The 22,946-nt window shown below is 39.4% G+C and overlaps 1 protein-coding gene across 11 annotated transcripts in view; it reads left to right on the top strand.

The window, feature by feature from the left end:
• CACNA1D (calcium voltage-gated channel subunit alpha1 D) overlaps positions 1 to 22,946 on the top strand; it is a 336,560-nt gene that overhangs the window by 302,105 nt on the left and 11,509 nt on the right. For 8 of the 11 annotated variants that reach the window (XM_048857866.2, XM_075130345.1, XM_075130342.1 and 5 more), the window contains 5 exons: positions 11,966 to 12,082; positions 14,938 to 15,305; positions 15,745 to 15,771; positions 16,744 to 16,893; positions 19,158 to 19,321. In XM_048857866.2, coding sequence (XP_048713823.1) covers positions 11,966 to 12,082; positions 14,938 to 15,305; positions 15,745 to 15,771; positions 16,744 to 16,893; positions 19,158 to 19,321 — 826 coding nt within the window. The remainder of the gene's footprint in view (positions 1 to 11,965; positions 12,083 to 14,937; positions 15,306 to 15,744; positions 15,772 to 16,743; positions 16,894 to 19,157; positions 19,322 to 22,946) is intronic. The other 3 variants (XM_048857867.2, XM_075130346.1, XM_048857868.2) reach the window with 2 other exon arrangements.

Raw genomic sequence — 22,946 nt, 5'->3', positions numbered from 1 at the left:
AGAGAGAAGTGTAGTTAAAATCACCTCTGTTGGGAACAACAATAATGCTATATGTGAAGGTCTTTCTTGTACTTCTGCAGGGAGAAATATTTAGGTAAAAATTTTTCTTCGTGGCTATTGCCTCATTAGTTTTTATGTGCGTTTCTATGTCCCTAGATAAGGAAACAATTTCTGTAGCCCAAATCTGACTTCAGGAGTATAATTCAGAAGTAACTACATTTAAATCAGTGGAATTAAACAGACAATCTCAATAATTTTTTTTCTCTTCCCCACTGTACCTCCTAATTTTTAGCCGGCAGTTAAAACATATATGGGAGGATCCACAATGGTTAGGAAAAGATATGGTATTTTATTAGTAGAGCCAAGTGAAAAATGAACATGCCATGGGGCAGAAAGGAAGTCCATTTCAAGGAAAGAGAACTCCTTTTTTAGTTCTGCAGAACCAACTGAAAAGTACTATATAGAGTCTAGGAGGAGGGATGAGTTCTGAGCCTATTTAAAGACAATTAAGGTTAAAAGAGCAATAAAGACCCTGATCCACAGTGGGTTAAAAAGTTCTCAGGGAAGTTTGTTCTGTGGGTTTAAGGAGGGAGGCTCTTATTGCTCAGTGTTAAATGTTTGAGTCTGTGATTAAAGAAGAGTAGAAGCACCTGTGAGTAGCAGAAGGCTGGCCAGGCTGTCAGTATATAAAACAGAATAGAAAACACATGGTTCTTCGTTTCTCCAGTGAGTTACACTGTTACATAGTAAAGGATTTTTGTTTTTAAAGAGGCAGATAATCAGGAGAATAGAAGTATCTCTAAGAATCGGCTCTGGCTATCACTCCAGCACATTGTTTACCTAGAGCCATTTGAGAATAGCGCTGGGATTGAAGAGTATGGCAGGGCATAAAGGCCCAGCAGTTTTGTTTCACCTAAGAGGCAAACAGTTACTAAATACTGAGCTCTTATTAGCTATTTTATTTAACTTTTATTTGTTTAATTTTGCTAACAGAGCACCTTTCAGCTGAGGATTTTCACAGTGCCTTACAATTAATGAAGTCTCTGTGAGGCAGGTAAATAGTGCAGCAGAGCTTAAGTGACTTGCCCAGAATCATTCAGTAGGTCAGTGTCAGAGCTTGGAAATAGAAATCAGGTCTCCTGATTCCTAGTCCTGACCCATGTAACCACTAGACAGTCCTCCCCCCACCTGACAATCATGACAAAGACAATCACTGAGAAGAACTTCCATACATTTTCAAATGTCACTCTATTGAGGACTAATAGTCTAGTTGCAAAATCCTCAGCTAACATCCAGGTGAGAGCACCATCACCTCCAATCTGTGCAGAAGAAATATGTGCAATAAATACTCTTATCCTACCCCTGACATCTGTAATTGTCTATTGAGGCAATTGTGGGTGTTAATGGTTGAGGACCTGCTTTTTTAGGAGTCCCATAACTCCATACAAACACCACACCTTCCTGGCTGGCTATATCTGCCCTCTCTAGCAGAAGGGGGAAGGAAACAACACACCAGCAGACCCTAAAACTGATATCCAACAACTTGAGCGGAAGGGAAGGCAAATCATGCCCTGATTTTCCCTTTTCCTGCAGTCTAGCACTCTGACAAATCATAAGGCCAGTCATGTCTACTGCAGCTTCTTTATCATATATGGCAAGCTTCCATTTCTTAGTGGTTATCTGTTCTAAGTGACAAGCTATCTTCCAGCATTTAATAGTTCGGACAAAGTAGCAGCTAGGAACTGAAGAGTCTCATTATCCCACTTAATTTGCAGGAAAGTTAAAATATTTTTCCATGACTGCCCCTCTTCCTTGCCTCCCTTCTCTCTCTGGATCTCTGTTCCCCTTTTTAAAAGTAAGAGGCAGTTAAGCTTGGTACACTCCTGGGGGGGGGGGTAAAAATTTTCCAAGTAAGGCTCCTTTCTGCAGCATCAGCTGTTTCCTTCATATGCCCCCAGGTGACTGCTATTCAGTTCAAGGGAAATTAATGAAAAACAGGATGCAATTTCCTGAGCTCAGGGCCCTCCTGTTAGATTTTATATCAGTGCATGTGTTAGTCATTTAACCATGTGTCCTACTTGAACAAGTGCAGAGAAGTGTTCCTCAAGAAGTTAAACTGTTTGGTTAGATGAAGATCTATAAAGAATAATGTCATTTTTGAATGGCCATTAAGCACTGTAGGAAAGCTCAGATGTTCTTTTCACGTCAGAGAATAAAGCAAAGACTTTTTTTTTGTTCTTTCTCTGAGAAAGACATCAGACTGCTCTGGTGGTAGATGTGTTATCCAAAGACTAATGGAACTTTTATTTATTTTAGCATGTTCCCCAATGCCTCTGACTATATATTGCTCAGTAGATGAAAATGGAAGGGGTTGGTTCATGAGCATCAAACTTGTCTCTCAGACTTCGGTATTTTGAATGGGGAGGGCTGTCAGTGTGCCAGCTGATCAGATTTTTAAACAAGATTTACTGAAGCAAGCCTAATAGCTCACTTAGTCCAGTCAAGTCTATACACTTAACAGTATAGTTACAGAGAGAAATATTCCATTAAACCAGATCATGGCATAAATCTTCTCATGTTTAATAACTGGAATAAGAGAAAACACATAAACCACAGAAAAGGCTTGGGATTGCTCCAGGAGAACCTACAACTGTAGGGCTGTGTGGTGTTAGCTCCTGAACTTCAAGTGACAACTTGAAGCAGTCGAATAAGATTATAGAGACCTCTGTCATCTAATCCCCATTTATAAAGAGCTGTGAATCTGATTTTAAAACTAGACAGATTAGGAAATCTCTAAACTGGAATCTGAATTTGGAATCTAAATCTCCATTTGAGTTCATATCTATGAAACTGCATTTGCTGTTGTCATAATTTTAAGCAAGGAAGATTACAAAGACCAGTACGTTACTGGTAGAAAATTAACTGTATGCCTTTCACTAGGACAAAGAAGTATTAAGAATCTGACTGGCATTGAGCCCAGTCATTCATTGATCTCAAGAAACAGAAAGAGAGTATCTATCATCTATTCCAAGTTATTGGGGGTAGGAGGTGGAAAAGAACAACCACCTATGCTTTTTCTTATCCTTAAAGAATGTTTTTTGTGGGTTTTAATACAAAATAAATCACAATATGTGAATACCAGCTTCACAGCTAAGGCTGATTCCATCGTTTGAAGAACCTTGAACCTAGTTTATATGATAGTTTTAATATCTTCTGAATTAAAGAACAAGTTAGGATTTATTAATCTTGCTTCCCTAAATACAACACAATTGTTACATCCTTGTGTCCTTTCTAGTTAGAGGAACAATACTAAATTCTCAAGGCTGAGAACAAGTACTAACCTGCTATCTGAAAAGTTTTTATAACTGGTGGGGAATATCCTCTTTTCTCCAGGTCTATTCCTTTCCTTTTTTATTCCTCAATTATATTGTCAAGTGCTTAAAAACAAAAAACTCACCCCCCCTTCAAATGCAAAGTGTGGGTGCCCCAGCTGCTATGCAACATGTAACTAACAAACACCAATCCTGGGGAGGTAGTGTTCACACTGCTGACATCAGTGATGCTAGTGCATAAACAGGGAGTGGACTACAAAAGATCCTCATTGGGTTCTGCTGCCCTAAATTTGCAGCAGAACTGTGTGTTTGCCATATACAGATAAAGGGAGAAGGCACACTTCTTATTTCAAGGTTATTGCAACCCACTATCACCTCATCACCAAAATGAAAAACACTGTTCTATAAGCAGTTGTATATCTATTAATTCTCCTATCACTTTGGTGAATATGTATTTAAGCAGTCGCACTTCCTGTGCACTGGTCTTAGAAATCAGACCTCTGCTGAGGTTGGCAGTTTGGACTCGTCCAAAGATATCGTCAGTGTTACCGAGAATCAAATAGAGTGTTATTTAAAAAAGAAAGGGAGGGGGCACGTATAATTCTGTGGCCCCTTGAAGCAAGTATTGCAGAAAGAAAATTGTTACACCTTGATTGTAATCAATAACAGTTCATTTTTTTAACAGAACAATAAATATGATAAATGTTTGAACGAATTTTTCCATTGATGTAAACATTTAACTGAAAGTACTAACAGAACTTAGTGAAAGTTAAAAAAAAATAGAAACAGGTTTTTTTAAAGTGCGTCTGTCTCCCATTCCTGCTCTCTCCTTTAGCCAGCAAGGAATGCTTTTCTCTGTTGGCCTGCCATGCGCAGCCGTGTACCTTGACAGTGAGCGTGTCTCAGCAGTGCTTCCACTGGGTGCGTCCTATTTCTTTCACATTCATCCGCTTGCTTGCTGGTGTGGTGAGGAGTCAGTGCCACAGTCTGAACCAGTCTGTTGTTTTTAAAAGTTCTTAATCTTAGGAATGATTTAGGAAAGTGTCTTTGCATTCACTGCTATGGGAGGGAAGGCTATTGCTACACTCAGAGGGATAGGGCAGTGACCAGGGTATCAAAGATCACAACTGCCCCTGACATAAACTAAAGCAGTGGATACATTTTTCATCATGAAGTCATGGGGAGATTTGCATACAAAGAGATGTGAGAATCTGACCCTTTGACTGAACTCCTCTTCTGGGTGTAATGAGGCTGGACCTTGTGCTGCTCTGTTAGTGAATGGAAAATGATGGATAGGTGCTTTTAGTTGCTTTGCACTCTCTGGGCTTCATCAGGTATGAATCTCATCACATCAGGAATTGAGGGAGAAAAGCTTTCTGCAGGGTTGGAATTAAGAAATGCTGAGGGAGGAAGAGACAAATTCTCAGGGAGCTCAGTTTGAGGCAGGGAATTAGGATTCTTTGCACCTTGGTTTGATAGTTCCTTAACTCCAAGAAATGGGTAGGCAGGAGCTCCTCCTTCCTTTTTCTCCACGTGAAAAACTTCTGGGAACACTGTCTCCAGGCAAAGGGCTATGTCTGGGTGCACTTTTGAATGCTAATTAGCCTGGCTGTTGTTGGATGGAACGTTTAGTGGGGAGGGAGGTCAGCTTGCTCTCTGGTCAAATTCTGGAGCAGAGGTCTCCTCTCCAGCATGCCCTGCTGTGTCAGTGAAGACTTCTGGTTTTTACATTTTATCAGCAGATTACTATTGGAATATTTTTCTTTATCTGTCATTAAATGGCCTTTTCTGCAACATGCAATGTCCTAGACTTTGAATTTATTTACAATAGAAGCAGGACAATTTGACTAGCTCAAACCTGCCATCAGCTTGTCATGTCTGGTTCATAGTCCCTAAAAGTTGCTTCAAGATTGAGCCAGCCATCAGCATTCTAACAATCTGAATGAACTCTGCAGGCCCAAGGTTTTCAGCTTGCTGTCAAAAAAGAGTGTAACAAAGTGTAGTGTGGCTCAGCTCCTTTTCTAGTTCACACTGTGTGTATGCTTTTATTCTGACATTATAAAAACTCCTAAGAAATAAATGAGACCAAAAAAATCCCTTAATTGATTTGCTTACAATGAAATTTTGTACTGATTACATTACTCCCTTACCATTTTCTGACAGTATGCTTCATGCTCAAATTTCCACAGATAAACAACAAATCTTTATATTGAAGTTGCACAAAATATGTTTGTGACAGTAGTTTGGGAGCTGCCAGACAGTTAGTCTTAACTATCTTTCTGTAATGATGGAAATTTGTATTGAGCCTAACACGAGTAACGGTGCTTGTAAAATAATGTTTAGTAGAGCGTAAATAATTTTAATTTATATCTAATACTTGGAGTTGGATTCATTCATTCATTCATTCCACTTTTGTCAGAGAAGATAATTATTACAGATAATATATATACACATCATACATATTTCAGTGTGTGTATGCATGTATGTATATGTTTGTGGGTATGTAAGAAAATATAATCCGTGTGTATCATACAACATATAACATATTGATATATTGATCTGACAAGGATTTAATCTCAGGGACATCTTTCAGATTTAACTAACTATGCTACTTTGTATAAAAATTGTAGAGGCGCTATCCAATACGATGGTAAATTAAGAAAAAGCCCTAGTGGGCAACCGCTGAAGGGTTAATACACTGCTCAGCTTCAGTTTAATTGGGCTGCCATGTTCATATTGTGTTCACGGTAAGACTTAGCTGGAGAGAGCCTGGATTTGACAGAGAGCACAGAGCCTTTGTGTAGTTACAGTGCAGTGCACTGAGCTGGAGGGTTTTAAATAAGATGGGTCCTGTGAAGACAAAGAGATCTGGGGAATCAAGACTTGACTACTATGTCTCTTATGTTAACTGCTATAGCGTAGGTCCATTCAGTTTTGTTGTTTTTGGTTTTTCGTGCATGATTTATATTCTTATTTGAATTGTTCTGGTATTGAATTTTGTTTAGTACTGACTTAGCTTAAGTAAAAGTGTAGGTTTCCGAGTATGTTTATTTCCAAGTTTGTTTGGGGTTTTTTTCATTTGCTTTGCTGTAAAACATGCAGGTTTGTGAAAATTCATGTCTGAGCTAAAAATAGATTATTCATTGTTCTTACAGTGTTTTGAGGATCTTCAGGTCTAGTAATTTACAATTAATATTTGTAATATATTTCAGATATATTTTTACTTAGGTAGAGATATATTCAAACCTCTAGCATTCTATTAAAATCTGAGCTGCAAAACTTAAAGGCATTTTAATACTTTATAATGCCTCTATAAAATATATCTTCAAAGGGAGTGGGGAGTGTGTGTGTTTTATATTTTAAATTAATAAAAATTTTATGATAAGTGTTGAACTAGAGAGTTATGAATGCAATTTGAAAAATAGGCTTAAATTATGTCTTTTTAAAAAGATAACTAGATTGCATTATAGCTCACATATAAAGTTTACTAACTTTATAGAGTGAAGATTTTTATTTGTTTTTAGTTGAAAGAATATACGTTATTAGGGAATAAAAATAAAGATTGAACAATTTACACAAATTATTAAAAGCAGTGTATGTGTTATATAACAGTGAAAGTTGTTTAAATATGGGTAGAGTTTTCAAGAAATTTCATTGGCTCTGGATTTTTATAGCTATATTGTCATCTTTATATGCAATATATAGTTAGATAGAATATGTAAAGCAATCATTTAAAATGCATTAATAAGTACGTGATCTTGAACCTTCATTTATTTGTCTCTGAACTTGGGTAAAAAGAACTATGAGTAGGATTTGTTAAAAGAATCCTTTTTAATTTCAGCGACTCATTGATTTCAGTTTTATGATGCATGGTGCTTAAGTTTTTTCAAGTATCTTTTTAAGCCTGCCTTTGTTTCTTATCAATGACCAGCCCAAATTAATATATTTGTTAGTTATATGACAATTTTTTCAATTGAGGGGTTTCCTGAGGTTAGATCATTTCACCATTTAAAAGAACACATGCTGTTTCAACTTAGTATCTTTTCAAAGAGAGGGGTATCGTTAGTTGTCTTTTGAGATGTTGTCTATCACACAGCATTGGGGTATTAATGACTTACGCTGTCTTGAAAAAATTGTAGGTGCTATTATGCCTCTAAAGCACAGCTGCACTGAATTATCATGTCAATTTGAAGTCATAATTTTGTGCACTACTGAAAAACCTATTGAAGAGACATCCTTGATTTTATTATGTGATTATGTCATTCATCACACAGTACATATGTCATTGATTTGCTAACAGACAAGCAGATCAATCCAGCAAGTTTTACACATGCCCAGTGGGAAAAAGCTGCAGGATTCAATTTAGGGCAGAAATCATCTGAATAAAGTCCTTTATTTTTTGCAACTTTACAAGCATAACTGCTAAATAAAGGTGAGACAGTTGTTGCCATTTGAAATACAATAACATGGATCTCTACCTCCCCCAAAAATTCAGAACAACACATGCTGTCCTGTATCACAGAACACCATGAATAATTTAGTGATGCAATTTGATTTATTAATTATAACATTTTATCCCTAGAGAGATGTGGTGGCAAGTGTCTAAAACCCTGTTGCACATGTTTTATTATCACATTTTAGCAGTTGGTTGTTGCATATATCACAGGACAAAACAAAATATTAAACATATGTGTTGGAAGTGTATAGCTTACTAAAAGGCATCAGGTGACTGTAGCATAAATATTAGAACATTCCATGGAATGTTTTTTTTTTCTTCAAGCTGCAGAGATCTCTGCATCTCTGGTATAACAGTTTTGCATATAGCCAATGTTAATATTTACACTGTATTTTGAAGATAAATTGACCAGTATGTCCAAAGAACTTTGTATTCTTAAATATCCTTACATTTTTAACTTAGAAAAATCATGTAGCTGATGTCACCTAGAGTGGTTTAAGTCAGGAAGATTTACAGATCAAATGAGATTACTTGGATGTCAAACTGATATAAATGAGAGCAGAATGAGCCCCATTCTTTTGAAATCACTTGTATGGTACTCTGGTTTAAAATGGGTATTTTGTAAAATACTACAGTACTTACATTAAAATTTACAGTCAATTGGAAAATCTGAGGACCAGATCCTGCCTTACATTAAGGCCAGTTTTGCTATTGGTGTGCCACAAAGTGATCTTAAAGCTTCCCTAAGGGGGATTTCCCCTGACATTGGAGAACCCGCAGGGGGTGTAACCTAGCATGGGGGGTGGAGACATATCAAGGGTTGGAAGGTGTGGGACCCCTCCAGCAATCTTTATTGGCAAGATGGTCTCTAGGGGAACATCACAGACTGCTACAAGTTAAAGAAGCCTTTAGCCTCCTCCAAGATTGAAAGTAGTGGAAAAGGGACTTTGAGCCACTTTTCCCTTTTCCCCTGAGACTCTGATGAACTATGCTCAAGGGCACTGGAGAACTGAGCCCTGAATACATTGATTGAACTTGCTGCTACAGGGCTAAATTTATTGGAATATGTGGTGCTTCAAGTCTGTGGCCCAGCCTTGTCAGTCATAACATTTAATTATAATAGCACTTACAGTAGTTCTTGTGCAGCTCTTATTTAAGAAGAAAATGGTTTCTGGCATGTGTGGCAAAAATTGTGTTACTCCTGGGGAATTCTGTGCATGTGAAAAATTCATGTCCCCCACAGATTTCTTTGCTTCCTCGCAGAAAAATGACTTTCTGACAGGGAAGCAATAGGAAGCTGCAAGAGCAGTCACACACCACTCCCTAGCAGCACAGACACTTCGTTCCACCCATGCTCTCTTCCACCCAGAGCAGCCAGTGGAGAGGTAAATCACCGTGGGGCTGGGGACACCCCAGCTAGTGGCACCTACTCTGAGCCATCATCAGCTGCTAGTCCCAGCTAGGCTGGAGGCAGGAGAGGTGTGTGGGGAGGGGTCACTGTACAGGGAGCTGCTCCCCCATCCATCCAATGCCTATGCATCCAGACCTCCCACACCCAGACACCCCTGCCAAGCCTCACCCAGTACATCCAGAACCCCCCTAGCACTGCATACCCAAACCCCACCCCACTGAACCTCAACCCCTGCATCTAAATCCCCCCTGCACCCAGACCTCTTGCCTCCAGACTCCCACCCCTGCACCCAGGCCACCCCACACTGAGCTACCTGCACTCAAACCCTGATGCTTCCACCCCCTGCACCACCACACATCCAGACCCCCACACCAACCTCCAACTAGCTGCACCCAGACCCCCACCCCACCAAGTCCCACTCTCACAGCACCCAGACCCCTCTGCTGAGACCCCCACACCCAGACCCCTCTGCTGAGCCCCAACCACCTTCACCTGGAAGCCCCTGCAGAGTCCCATTGCTCCTGCACCTGGAACCCTCCCCCACAATAAGCCTCTGTGCACAATAAGCCTCCAGATCCCCCCACACCTAGACCCCCCCCCACTGAGCTGCCTGCACCCAGATTGTCACACACAGAATCCTCTCACCCCACACCTGGATCCCTCCACACTGAGCCCCTCCACACTTGGATCCTGCCTGGTTGAGCCTGCCTGTTCCACACCTGGTGTGCCTGGCACAGAGGCAGGGCCCCACAGTGTTTCTGGGGCAGGCTCAGACCTTGTGCTGTGTCAGGTTCAGGTGCAGTCTCACTGCTAAGTCCGTGTCCCAGGGGTGAGGGGACTGCAGGGTGATCTCCCACCTTTGTGCAGCCAGTGGTCTGTGCTCCCCACTGCCATGCTGGACCCTCTGCATTTATTTATTGACAAATAAAATTTGCAGAATTTTAAAATATTGTGTGCAGAATTTTTAATTTTTTGGCACAGAATGCCCCCAGGCGTAATTGTGTGAGCATCCCCCAGACTGGGAACCCACATATTCCAAAGGCACTGTCAAGGTTCCTTCCCCACTATGAACACTAGGGTACAGATGTGGGGACCTGCATGAAAGACCCCCTAAGTTTATTCTTTCCAGCTTAGGTTAAAAACTTCCTCAAGGTACAAACTTTGCCTTGTCCTTGAACCCTATGCTGCCACCACCAAATGTGTTAAACAAAGAACAGGAAAAGAGCCCATTTGGAGACGTCTTCCCCCTCAAAATATCCCCCCAAGCCCTTTGCTGGGGAAGGTTTGATAAAAATCCTCACCAGTTTGCATAGGTGAACACAGACCCAAACCCTTGGATCTTAAGAACAATGAAAAAGCAATTAGGATCTTAAAGGAAGAATTTTAATTAAAGAAAAGGTAAAAGAATCACCTCTGTAAAATCAGGATAGTAAATACCTTACAGGGTCATCAGATTCAAAACACAGAGAATCCCTCAAGGCAAAACCTTAACTTACAAAAAGACACAAAAACAGGAATATACATATAAAATAGCACAGCTATTTTTCCATCCATTAAACAAAAGAAAATATAATGTGTTTCTAGCTAGATTGTTTGCTAACTTTTTACAGGAGTTCTGAAAAGCATTCCTGATCTGTGCCCGGCAAAAGCCTCACACAGACAGAGCCTTTGTCCCCTGCCACATGCAGGCTTCCAAAAGAGCAATTGAGAGGAACCTGAAATGGAATTTAGTAAAGTAATGGACTAAGCAGGAAAATCATCCATTTCTTCTGCAGTTTGACGGCATCTAGAAAGAAATTGAGATGAGGAAGCCACTGTTTCCTTTTCAACTTCAGATCCCAGCAATCACAACTCTTAAGTCAGGTTCTTGGGACTGCCCTCTAGACAATAAATAATCACATTTTACCTGCACAGACTGCATTTTGGTTGTTTTGGATGGCCAGACAATGATATTTTTCCTTGCATATACCAGCAAAGCCTTGATTAGCACAATTTTACTGTATGTTTATTAAATGGGGAAAAGCTCTCCTAAAAATCATGTTAAAAGGCCTGTCTGTACAAAGGCATTGCTTTCTTGGCATGGAGTGCGATGTCTGCTTATTGTGTGGCATGTAGGTCCACTTCTTCATTGGTTTTTAACATATTTTTTATGAAAGAAATCTGCCACTGCAAGACCTGGACACCATACTGGTTTAACTTCATCGGCATTTGCATCTGACCTTCCTCTCTCTTCCTCAGTCTCTTTCAGATCTTCTCTAATCCTGTTACTGTTATCTCCCTGTGCTTCCTGAAGGGAAGGCAAGGCTGCAAACAACTTTTGGGGCATGTCATCCTTTGGAATGAAATGCTTTTCTTATTGAAATACCTTTTATTAAGAGCTTATTGATTTTTAATATGTATTGGCACTCTGCAGCAGGATGGATATTATGCCCATGAATAATGCACTGAGGGACTGATCGAATGCCCAGTATAGTCAATGGGAGTCTCTCCATTGACTTCAATGGCTTTGGGTTGGCCCTCATACCAGGATAAAAAGTAGATATATTGGACTCGTGTTACGCTGGTGTAAGCATGGTGCTAATGACAGTGGACAAAGGCTATATAGGTTTAGTTCTGTAAAGTAGCACCTCGTAATTACATTTATAGCAAGATTTATAGACTTTACCTTGACAAATAGACTATCCTTTTAAAATAAGTTACCTGCTTGTGATTTAATTTCAAAAAGGAAACTATTCCTAATGTATTATGATATTTTCATTGATTTAGGCAGGACTAAGAACTCTTCATGACATTGGCCCTGAAATTCGTCGAGCTATATCCTGTGACTTGCAAGATGATGAACCTGAGGAAAATAATCATGAGGAAGAGGAAGATATATATAAAGTAATTACTCAGAAAGTAGCCACATGGCAGAATGTTTTATTATATGTTTTTATATTTCTAGAACTCATCAGACCACTTGGACTGCATCTACCAGAATATTTTAAAAGATATTTTAACCAAAAACAATTTTAACAAAAGGACACATTCCATCCCCTTCAAAATTTAGCTGAAATATTTTTCCTATAGTTACCCCACGCAGGAAAAGTCACGAGAAAAGGCATGAGTCTTAAGCTATGCTCAGTAAGTCAACAATATCATGTTCTCTTAGGCCAATGGGGGAGCAAATTCCAGCATCAAAGGCCATGCACTACACACCTTACCCCAGAAGTTCAAATCAAGGACTGGAAGTGAAAGTACCTCAACTAGTCTCAGCTTTTACAATGGTAGATAGAGAAAGGTGGATTCTTAGGTTGCCAGATTCCAGACTAAGAGAGCATAGTTTAAAATCAGCACCTTGAATTGCATATAAAAGCCAATTGGAAGACTTGGGATAATAAGTGTAAAATACTGACTATGGTGGCAGGTTTCAGAGGAACAGCCGTGTTAGTCTGTATTCGCAAAAAGAAAAGGAGTACTTGTGGCACCTTAGAGACTAACCAATTTATTTGAGCATGAGCTTTCGTGAGCCACAGCTCACTTCATCAGATGTGTACCGTGGAAACTGCAGCAGACTTTATATACACACAGAGAATATGAAACAATACCTCCTCCCACCCCACTGTCCTGCTGGTAATAGCTTATCTAAAGTGATCAACAGGTGGGCCATTTCCAGCACAAATCCAGGTTTTCTCACCCTCCACCCCCCCACACAAATTCACTCTCCTACTGGTGCTAGCCCATCCAAAGTGACAACTCTTTACATAATCAAGTTGGGCTATTTCCTGCATAGATCCAGGTTTTCTCACTTCCCCCCCACCCCATACACACACAAACTCACTCTCCTGCTGGTAATAGCTCATCTAAACTGACCACTCTCCAAGTTTAAATCCAAGTTAAACCAGAATATCTGGGGGGGGGGGGGGGGGTAGGAAAAAACAAGAGGAAACAGGCTACCTTGCATAATGACTTAGCCACTCCCAGTCTCTATTTAAGCCTAAATTAATAGTATCCAATTTGCAAATGAATTCCAATTCAGCAGTTTCTCGCTGGAGTCTGGATTTGAAGTTTTTTTGTTTTAAGATAGCGACCTTCATGTCTGTGATTGCGTGACCAGAGAGATTGAAGTGTTCTCCGACTGGTTTATGAATGTTAGAATTCTTGACATCTGATTTGTGTCCATTTATTCTTTTACGTAGAGACTGTCCAGTTTGACCAATGTACATGGCAGAGGGGCATTGCTGGCACATGATGGCATATATCACATTGGTGGATGACCCAACACTCTCACAAGTCTTGGGAGACAGGCCAGTCCTTGCCTACAGACAGCCCCGCAACCTGAAGCAAATACTCACCAACAACCACATACCACACAACAGAACCACTAACCCAGGAACTTACCCTTGCAACAAAGCCCGTTGCCAATTGTGCCCACATATCTATTCAGGGGACACCATCACAGGGCCTAATAACATCAGCCACACTATCAGAGGCTCGTTCACCTGCACATCTACCAATGTGATATGTGCCAGCAATGCCCCTCTGCCATGTACATTGGTCAAACTGGACAGTCTCTACGTAAAAGAATAAATGGACACAAATCAGATGTCAAGAATTCTAACATTCATAAACCAGTCGGAGAACACTTCAATCTCTCTGGTCACGCAATCACAGACATGAAGGTCGCTATCTTAAAACAAAAAAACTTCAAATCCAGACTCCAGCGAGAAACTGCTGAATTGGAATTCATTTGCAAATTGGATACTATTAATTTAGGCTTAAATAGAGACTGGGAGTGGCTAAGTCATTATGCAAGGTAGCCTGTTTCCTCTTGTTTTTTCCTACCCCCCCCCCCCCCCCCAGATATTCTGGTTTAACTTGGATTTAAACTTGGAGAGTGGTCAGTTTAGATGAGCTATTACCAGCAGGAGAGTGAGTTTGTGTGTGTATGGGGGTGGGGGGGAAGTGAGAAAACCTGGATCTATGCAGGAAATAGCCCAACTTGATTATGTAAAGAGTTGTCACTTTGGATGGGCTAGCACCAGCAGGAGAGTGAATTTGTGTGTGGGGTGGAGGGTGAGAAAACCTGGATTTGTGCTGGAAATGGCCCACCTGTTGATCACTTTAGATAAGCTATTACCAGCAGGACAGTGGGGTGGGAGGAGGTATTGTTTCATATTCTCTGTGTGTATATAAAGTCTGCTGCAGTTTCCACGGTACACATCTGATGAAGTGAGCTGTGGCTCACGAAAGCTCATGCTCAAATAAATTGGTTAGTCTCTAAGGTGCCACAAGTACTCCTTTTCTTTTTGACTATGGTGGCAGACACTTGTAATTAAGGGGGAATCTACTTTCTACATTAGATGCTCCTTCTGAGTTGTCTTCAGGGCACCCATGGAGAGCATGCTTCAGCTGTCTACTCTAGGAGGTACTAAAAGCAATAAAAGGGTGAGTTCCACATCCAAGAAACAAGGTCAAAGGTAGAGCTCGTCAAATAGTTAAAAAGCAGGTTTGTGAATGTTTCTTCAAAAAGGAATGCCAGGTTCTGTTTGTTAGTATTTGTGGGGTCATGTTATTAATTTCTCATTAATATTTGGAAGGCTGTCATGTATTTGTTTAAATATATGCAAAATCAAAAATGTTCACAAATTTTAGCACAAATGTTTATTCATGCAAAAATGCATTCAAGAAGTGCATTTATTAATTATTAGCCCATTTAAAAATGTTCAGATATCCTTTTTTTTTTTTTTTAAAAACAGAGGAATGGTGCCCTGTTTGGAAACAATATAAATCATGTTTGCAGTGATAGGAGAGATTCGTTTCAACAAATCAATACCACACACCGTCCCCTGCATGTCCAACGGCCTTCAATTCCATCTGCAAGTAATACTGAGAAAAATATGTACCACCAGGCCTCAAATTCTGTTTTCCATAACCATCATAATCACAACTCAATAGGAAAGCACGTTCCAAATTCAACAAATGCCAATCTCAATAATGCCAATATGTCCAAAGTTGCTAATGGAAGGCACCCAAACATTGGAAATCATGAGCATAGGTCCGAAAATGGATACCATTCATACTCCAGAGCTGATCATGAGAGGCATAGAAGATCAAACAGTAAGAGGTAAACTTTACGATATGTTTGTGTTCAGTAAATAAACATCCTATAGCATGTGCAATAATTTAGAATGGTGTAGTGCTACTCCAAAACTCATACTGTGCTACTTATTACCTAATATATCAAAAGCTATTTGTTTTAAGGATGGTGGTAGAGGTAGTGGTTGCTTTCATTTTGCTTTTTTATTGTATTGACAAATGAAACTATGATTTAACATATAACTAATTTCTTACCCAATTAGAAACATATATTTAACACAATAGCCCATGTAATCTAGGAGTGCATTGTCTCAAAGAGTTAAAATATGGTTTTTTTTTAAACAAATCCATTGGACAGTCACAGTATAGAAAGAGTGTAGTCACCATTAATAGTGAAGTTCTGAAAATTATTTTAATAGTCTGATTAAAAAAATTTCTCTCCACATTTTTATGGCTTTCCTGGATAGAACACGCTATTATGAAACTTACATTAGGTAAGTGCATATTGTTTAAGACATATGTTTAAATCATGAGACAACATAAAAGCTCTCAATGTTCTTACAGTGGAAAAACAATAATAAAGTAGCCCGAGTTAACCGGAAACAAACTTAGAATAACTAAAGTATGGAATTAAAAGATATAAAATGACTACAAATTTGTGATAATTTTATGGGACTAATTTCACCCCATGTCTGTGAATGACTGACATGGGCTGATAAAGTTCAAGACTTTGATCTTTATTCTGCATTATTAAAATCAATGGTATGTTTGGCAACGACTTTAGTGGACACAGGAGCATGCCCAAAGGGTAGTTCCTGTTTAAAAAATGTCAAGTTTAATCCTACTTCACTTAGACTGGAGGAGATAAAAAGTATGTAATGTTAAAGGTATTACTGTAAGAATTACTTAATATTGGCTAATGATATTTATGGGCAAGGAAAAGAGAACCTATTTCATGTTTGTCAGAGTTGCTTGCGTTATGAATGTTAGAGGTCAGATAGAGGGCACCTCCTGAAAAGTACTTCTTAATCTAGTAGTTTTTATGTTTAGAATTTGCACAGCTGTTTTCACACTTTGCTTTGGAAGACTTCACTGAGTGCTCTTACATTTTTGCCCACTGACAAATTTTAGGTATTTGAGAAACTTTTTTCATACATGTACTGTAGACTTCCAGCTTGAAAGACTGATTTAAATGTGCTTGACTTTTCTAACTATTCACAGTAACTACAGAAACATAGTAAATCTACCATACTTCTATTAACGCTTTAAAACAGAAAAGCAAAGACAGAATACCCATGTACCCATCTGTAGTTCAATGGAAGTTACTATAAAGCATCAGTCCAGCTACGAGAGAACTTGAATGCCTGTCTTTATTTTTTTTAAAAAACTATGCTAAAAGTGCAGGTTTAAATATAACCATTATGGATAAAGTATAGTGAAATCCCAAACCACTGTACCAATTGTAGGTCAGACTCCGGTGATGGGCATCTACCAACTATTTGCCGTGAAGACCATGAAGTTCAGGATTACTGCAATGATGATCATTATATGGGAGAGCAGGAATATTTTAGTGGAGAAGAGTATTACGAAGAAGACTATATGTTGTCAGGAAGCAGGTGAGATTATTAGTCTTAACTACAAAAAATGTCAAATTATGTACGTACAGCTAGCATTACATTAAACACACTTTATACCTTAAAAATTTCACTATTCCTTTCTTAGGGAAATAGAACAGTGAATGAGAATGCAAAATATACTCAAGCACATCTCATGTTGGGGTATGAAATGAGACCCCAGCAAATCCCTAATACATAATTCCAGAGTAGTGAGAAAGGAAGTTAGTTCATTTGGACTGTGAGAAACTCTACAGTCCAAAATCAGAGAAGTTCCCACATTTACTGGGGAAAAATTGAATACCGTTTGAGATAAACGAAGATTTTAAGGCCTGCCCCTGCTCCCAATGAAGTATATGACATAATTCCCGTTAACATCAATGGCAGCCGGATCAGCCTCACTTGGGGAAGCTTTTAACGATGGTTCATTTGATTCCATAATCTCAGCAGAAGGAAGGATGATAATGAGACAGACAAACTATATGATGGACCCTGTATAGTAAAACATGACCAAATAAACTACAGGCACAACCTCCCTTTATCAGTTCTAATCGCATCACCTTTTCCCATGTACCTGGTACAGCCAGTTGATACTGTGATATCTGGCCTTTGGGCACCACTGCATTGTAAATATTTAGTATTACACATTTGTTTCACCCATGTCACGTCTTTCACAAGAATTTCATGGACTGAATTTGCAGAATTGCTGAATCTCTATTTATTACACATTCATAACCCTGAATGAAATTCTAATTTACATTAATCTGAGTCCACACCCTTTTCCCTTTCCTTCCTGCCCCCTACTCTAATTCCTGAGGTCCAGTTTTCCCACCCAATTTCTCCCCATTTTTGGACTTGTTTGGATTTTCCCCAGCCAAAATTTCCATTTGAAATTCATTTCTTACAGTTTTAATATTTCTGTCCTGCAGCATCCTTAGAAGTCCTGTTCTAACAACTTTCTTTTTGATCCAGTGTCGACAATTCCTGTGACTTTCACATTCAACAGTTTAACTTCTTTTATTGCTCTCACTTGCTCAGATTTATTCAAAAAGTGTGTATCTATTCCATGTAGATCCAAGCTTTCCCACTTCAGCTTGGATTCATACAGTTCCCTGAACTGGGCGAGGGGCAGTCATTAGGTCATTAGTATGCCCTCTCCTGACTTTCCTTGCATTTAGAACAATCTGTCTTTTCATGGTCTGTCATTTTACTGTGCTAACATTTCATGGAACAGGTCTCCTACTTTTTGGGCAACAGTCAACATTCTCTGTTTTACAAACTGCTTGTAACCTTTTTTCAAACATGTCAAATGTTTCATACATCCTGTTAGAAACCCCTGCCTCATCATGAATTATACACAGATTTGTACTTACAGGACTAAAGGTAGATTGTTTCCACCTTCCTTACAAAAGGCTACTATCATCTCTCCTAAATTGCTATCTAGAAAGATTCCAGCTGTTCAACCAATCCCACAGCCTCATAAGTCTCCTCAGCCTCCATGTGTTGGTTTTAATTTGCAAGGGCAGATTCCCTGCTTCCATTCCCTGCTTGTCCTAGATGTACCTGTGCATATCCACATGTGCCAAACATAACAATCTTCTCTACTCCTAGTTCAGGTGGAGTCTCCACCTTCTTTTTTCTCTGTGCCCTACCTGCACTCCAAAACAACTCAGATTGGCAGCTGGCCCCAAATTGAATTGGTCCATCCAAGTTAGCAACTCAGAACCCCGTCCACTTCCATTTCATTAGGTATCCACTCATTTTGGATATAATATTAATTAGAGTCAAATAGGCCTTTGTAATACTCAAGCAGCAACAGTCTGAACTTTTTGCACTGAGCCCTGCAAATTACCCAGAAATCATAAGGAAAGATGTGGTGGGGGTGAGGAAAGGGTTTTGTTGTTTTTAACCAGAGGATAATATTGAGGCCTTGAGTTATAATCTTCAGTGATAATAGTAACACTGATGTCAAGGATTACAACCACGTGGTTTTTTAACCAAGCATAATATTATTTAATTAAACCATGAAGGTTAATGTGCGACTTATTCTAAACAGACCAGCGTATGGCAATTTTCTCATAATCAGTGCACAATCAGAAACCAATATGTTAATGAGTCACGTTTTTCCGTATGTTTTGTTTAGTTCTCATGCTGCGGCAAGAATCAGTATAAGAACAATGCCTGGAGTCCTTTGGCCTGGTAAATGAAAAGATTATTGATCAGTTCATTGAAACTGCCCTTATTAACAGCATGTTTCTTTAATTCAGGCATACGTATGACTATCACAACAGATATCACTGCAATGACTTAGATTTTGAGCGGCCAAAAGGCTACCATCACCCACATGGATTTTTTGAGGACGACGATTCACAGATCTGTTACGATTCAAAAAGATCTCCTAGGAGACGGTTGCTACCTCCAACACCTACATGTGAGTACAGTAAAAATGTCCAAGTGCGTCAGATTTTTAACAGTGAATACATGGTCAGTTCTATGTAGAAGCTTGGATGAAAAAAAGAGAACATTCCTGTGGACCTTGACATCGTTCTCACCATCACTCCTTGTGATTTTTTTAGAGTAAACCCCTCTGATTAGTATATTTACCAACTTTGCAGACAACAGGTGGAAATGTCTATCTTGAGGTACAGCCCACAGAATCTACAGGTCCCAGCATACAACTGCATGTGTCTCTCATTCTCCCTTGCTTCCCTCATCCCTTCATCATTTCATTAACATGATGTGACTGTCCTGCATTTTCTCCAGCTAATATAGAAAACATTGCAAAGAAACAAAGTCCCTGGTCTCCGTTTACTTTATGAGGTCAGTGGAAAATGGTCAGGTAGGATGCAGCATACATAGAGATTTGCCCTACATAGAGCTTGGATCAGGAAGTGTTTTGTGTGTGTGTGCATGCCCCTAAGGGAAACAAAGGGTTATTCATGTTCACAGGTTTATTATGTTGATATAAATCAAACCGAACAATTGTCACTCTAGTGACTCACCCTCTGGCACTTTCCATGACTCTTTCAAACCAGACACACCATCCGCTAATACTATTATAGCTTTTATTTGATTTTTTTTTCAGATGAAAGCAACACAAGCTTTCCCATTTATTTTTAATTTGGAAAAGGTGTTTTCTCAGTTAAGGGCATCTGCACCTGTATCTCCCCTCAGTGGGTAAGTGCACCCATGCTCAAGCTTCCACCTCCCCTGTCGTTGCCTTTCTTGGGTGGAGACACGTCTCCCTCCCTTCTCAGTGGGGTATCTCCATGCTTATCAGTTCCCTGCCTTCACTATGTATTTCTCAGCAAAGGCAGTTTGCCTAAACAGACCTGCTTGCTTTCTCTTCAGAGATGGGTAACAGAGTGATTGCTAGAGATATAAATTACCATGCAGCACTTCCTCTGCAAGTCTGCAGAGAAGGCATATTAAGAACAATAAAATAACTTGATTGTATGCTAACAATCTTACCAGGCATCATTCCAACCTAAGTGTTTCTTTGTGATTACAAGTTCATGGGTGCTTCAGCTCAGAACAAGCACACAGTCTTATAAGGCCTCAGTAGGCCATGTCCTTCTAATCCTTCCTTAAGGATTGGGGCCTTTCATGGACCAGGGGTCCTGCCCATCTGCTGGATCAGGAAGAAGGCCCTGATTCAGGTTAGACGCCAGGCTTTTATCCAAAAGTATTTTCTTTGTCTGTTGGTCTCTGCAGAATCCAGTTTTAACTGGTATATGTGCATCTTTCCAGGGAGGTGGCTGCAAAGGCCGATAACAGAGAAAGTTCATTAGCATCCCCCCCACTCCCACTAGAGAAGGTCCATACAATGTAACAACAACATAAACACTATTGCATTTTTAATACAATGTATTACAAAGGTATTAGCTCTAATTCAGTGAGGTTTAACTTACCTCAGTAAAGTTTATCTTAATTTGATAAATTTTATTCAGAATATTCCACAATATTATCGGTCTGTCGCAGGTGTTTTGTCAGTAACAATACAAGTACTTCATAATGCTTCTCTTTTTGTGGCTATAACTGAGGCAGTCTCCATCCATATGGTTTTAGCAAACACCACAGATAAATGTAAACAAAACAGCAATAAGTCACCAGGACCAGATGGTATTTACCCAAGAGTTCTGAAGGAACTCAAATGTGAAATTGCAGAACTACTAACTGTAGTCTGTAACCTATCATTTAAATCAGCTTCTGTACCAGATGTCTGGAGGATAGCTAACATGACACCAATTTTTAAAAAGGGCTCCAGAGGTGACCCCGGCAATTAGAAGCCTGTAAGCCTGACTTCAGTACAGGGCAAACTGGTTGAAACTATAGTAAATAACAAAATTGCCAGACTCATAGATGAACATAATTTGTTGGGAAAGAGTCAACATGGTTTTTGTAAAGGGAAATCATGCCTCACCAATCTACTAGAATTCTTTGCAGGGGTCAACAAGCATGTGGACAAGGGGGATCCAGTGGACATAGTGTATTTAGATTTTCAGATAGCCTTTGACAGGGTCCCTCACCAAAGGCTCTTAAGCAAAGTAAGCTGTCATGGGATAACAGGAAAGGTCTTCTTATGGATTGGTAACTGTTTAAAAGATAGGAAACAAAAGGTAGGAATAAATGGTCAGTTCTCAGAATGGAGAGATGTAAATAGTGGTGTCCCCCAGGGGTCTGTAATGGGCCCAGTCCTATTCAGCATATTCATAAATGATCTGGGAAAAGGGGTAAACAGTGAGGTGACAAAATTTGCAGATGATACAAAACTACTCAAGATAGTTAAGTCCCAAGCAGACTGTGAAGAGCTACAAAAGAATCTCTAAAAACTGGGTGACTGGGCAACAAATAGCAGATGAAATTCAGTGTTATGAACTGTGAAAGTAATGCACATTGGAAAACATAATCCCAACTATACATAGAAAATGGTGGGGTTTAATTAGCTGTTCCCACTCAAGAAAGAGATTTTGGAGTCATTGTGGATAGTTCTCTGAAAACATCCACTCAATGTGCAGAGGCAGTCAAAAAAGCTAACAGAATGTTGGGAATCATTAAGAAAGGGATAGATAATAGGACAGAAAATATCATATTGCCTCTATATAAATCCATGGTATGCCCACATCTTGAATACTGTGTGCAGATGTGGTCATCCCATCTCTAAAAAGATATACTGGAATTGGAAAAGGTTCAGAAAAGGGCAATAAAAATTATTAGGGGTATGGAATGGCTGCCATATGAGGAGAGATTAAGACTGGGACTTTTCAGCTCGCAAAAGAGACAATTAAGGTGGAGTATGATAGAGGTTTATAAAATCATGACTGGTGTGGAGAAAGTAAATAAGGAAGAGTTATTTACTCCTCATAACATAAGAATTAGGAGTCACCAAATGAAATAAATAGGCAATAGATTTAAAACAAACAAAAGGAAGTATTTTTTACACAACGCACAGTCAACCTGTGGAACTCCTTGCTGGAGCATGTTGTAAAGGCCAAAACTATAACAGGGTTAAAAAAAGAACTAGATAAGTTCATGGAGGATAGGTTCATCAATGGCTATTAGCTAGGATAGGCAGTGATGCTGTCCCTAGCCTCTGTTTGCCAGAAGCTGGGAATGGGTGACAGGGGATGGATCACTTAATGATTACCTGTTCTGTTCATTCCCTCTGGGGAAGCTGGCATTGGCCACTGTTGGAAGACCAGATACTGGGCTAGATGGACCTTTGGTCTGGCTCACTATGGCCGTTCTTATATTGTTATATAATTTCAGATTGAATACAGCTAAAATGGATTGATGGTGTTTTCCCCCCAGTACTTTTGGGGGGTAGCATTGCCCTTTCAATGGGCTTTTTTTCATATCCTATTAAAATATCTTGGTAATATTCATCATCAAGATCTCTTATTTGAAATTCACACCAGATCCTCCATTTATTATCTCAGAAACATTACTAGAAGTTAGTCTGTGTTTTTTCTCATGCGTGCAGAAATGGTCATTTCTACTTTAGTTTCTATGTTGAAGTAGTGTGGTGTATTGCTACATAGACCAGACAATAAAAC

The sequence above is a fragment of the Caretta caretta genome, chromosome 7, assembly GCF_965140235.1.
Source record: "Caretta caretta isolate rCarCar2 chromosome 7, rCarCar1.hap1, whole genome shotgun sequence".
NCBI lineage: Eukaryota > Metazoa > Chordata > Testudines > Cheloniidae > Caretta > Caretta caretta.
Note: the sequence above shows the minus strand (reverse complement) of the source record. Positions and strands in the feature narration are given on the sequence as shown.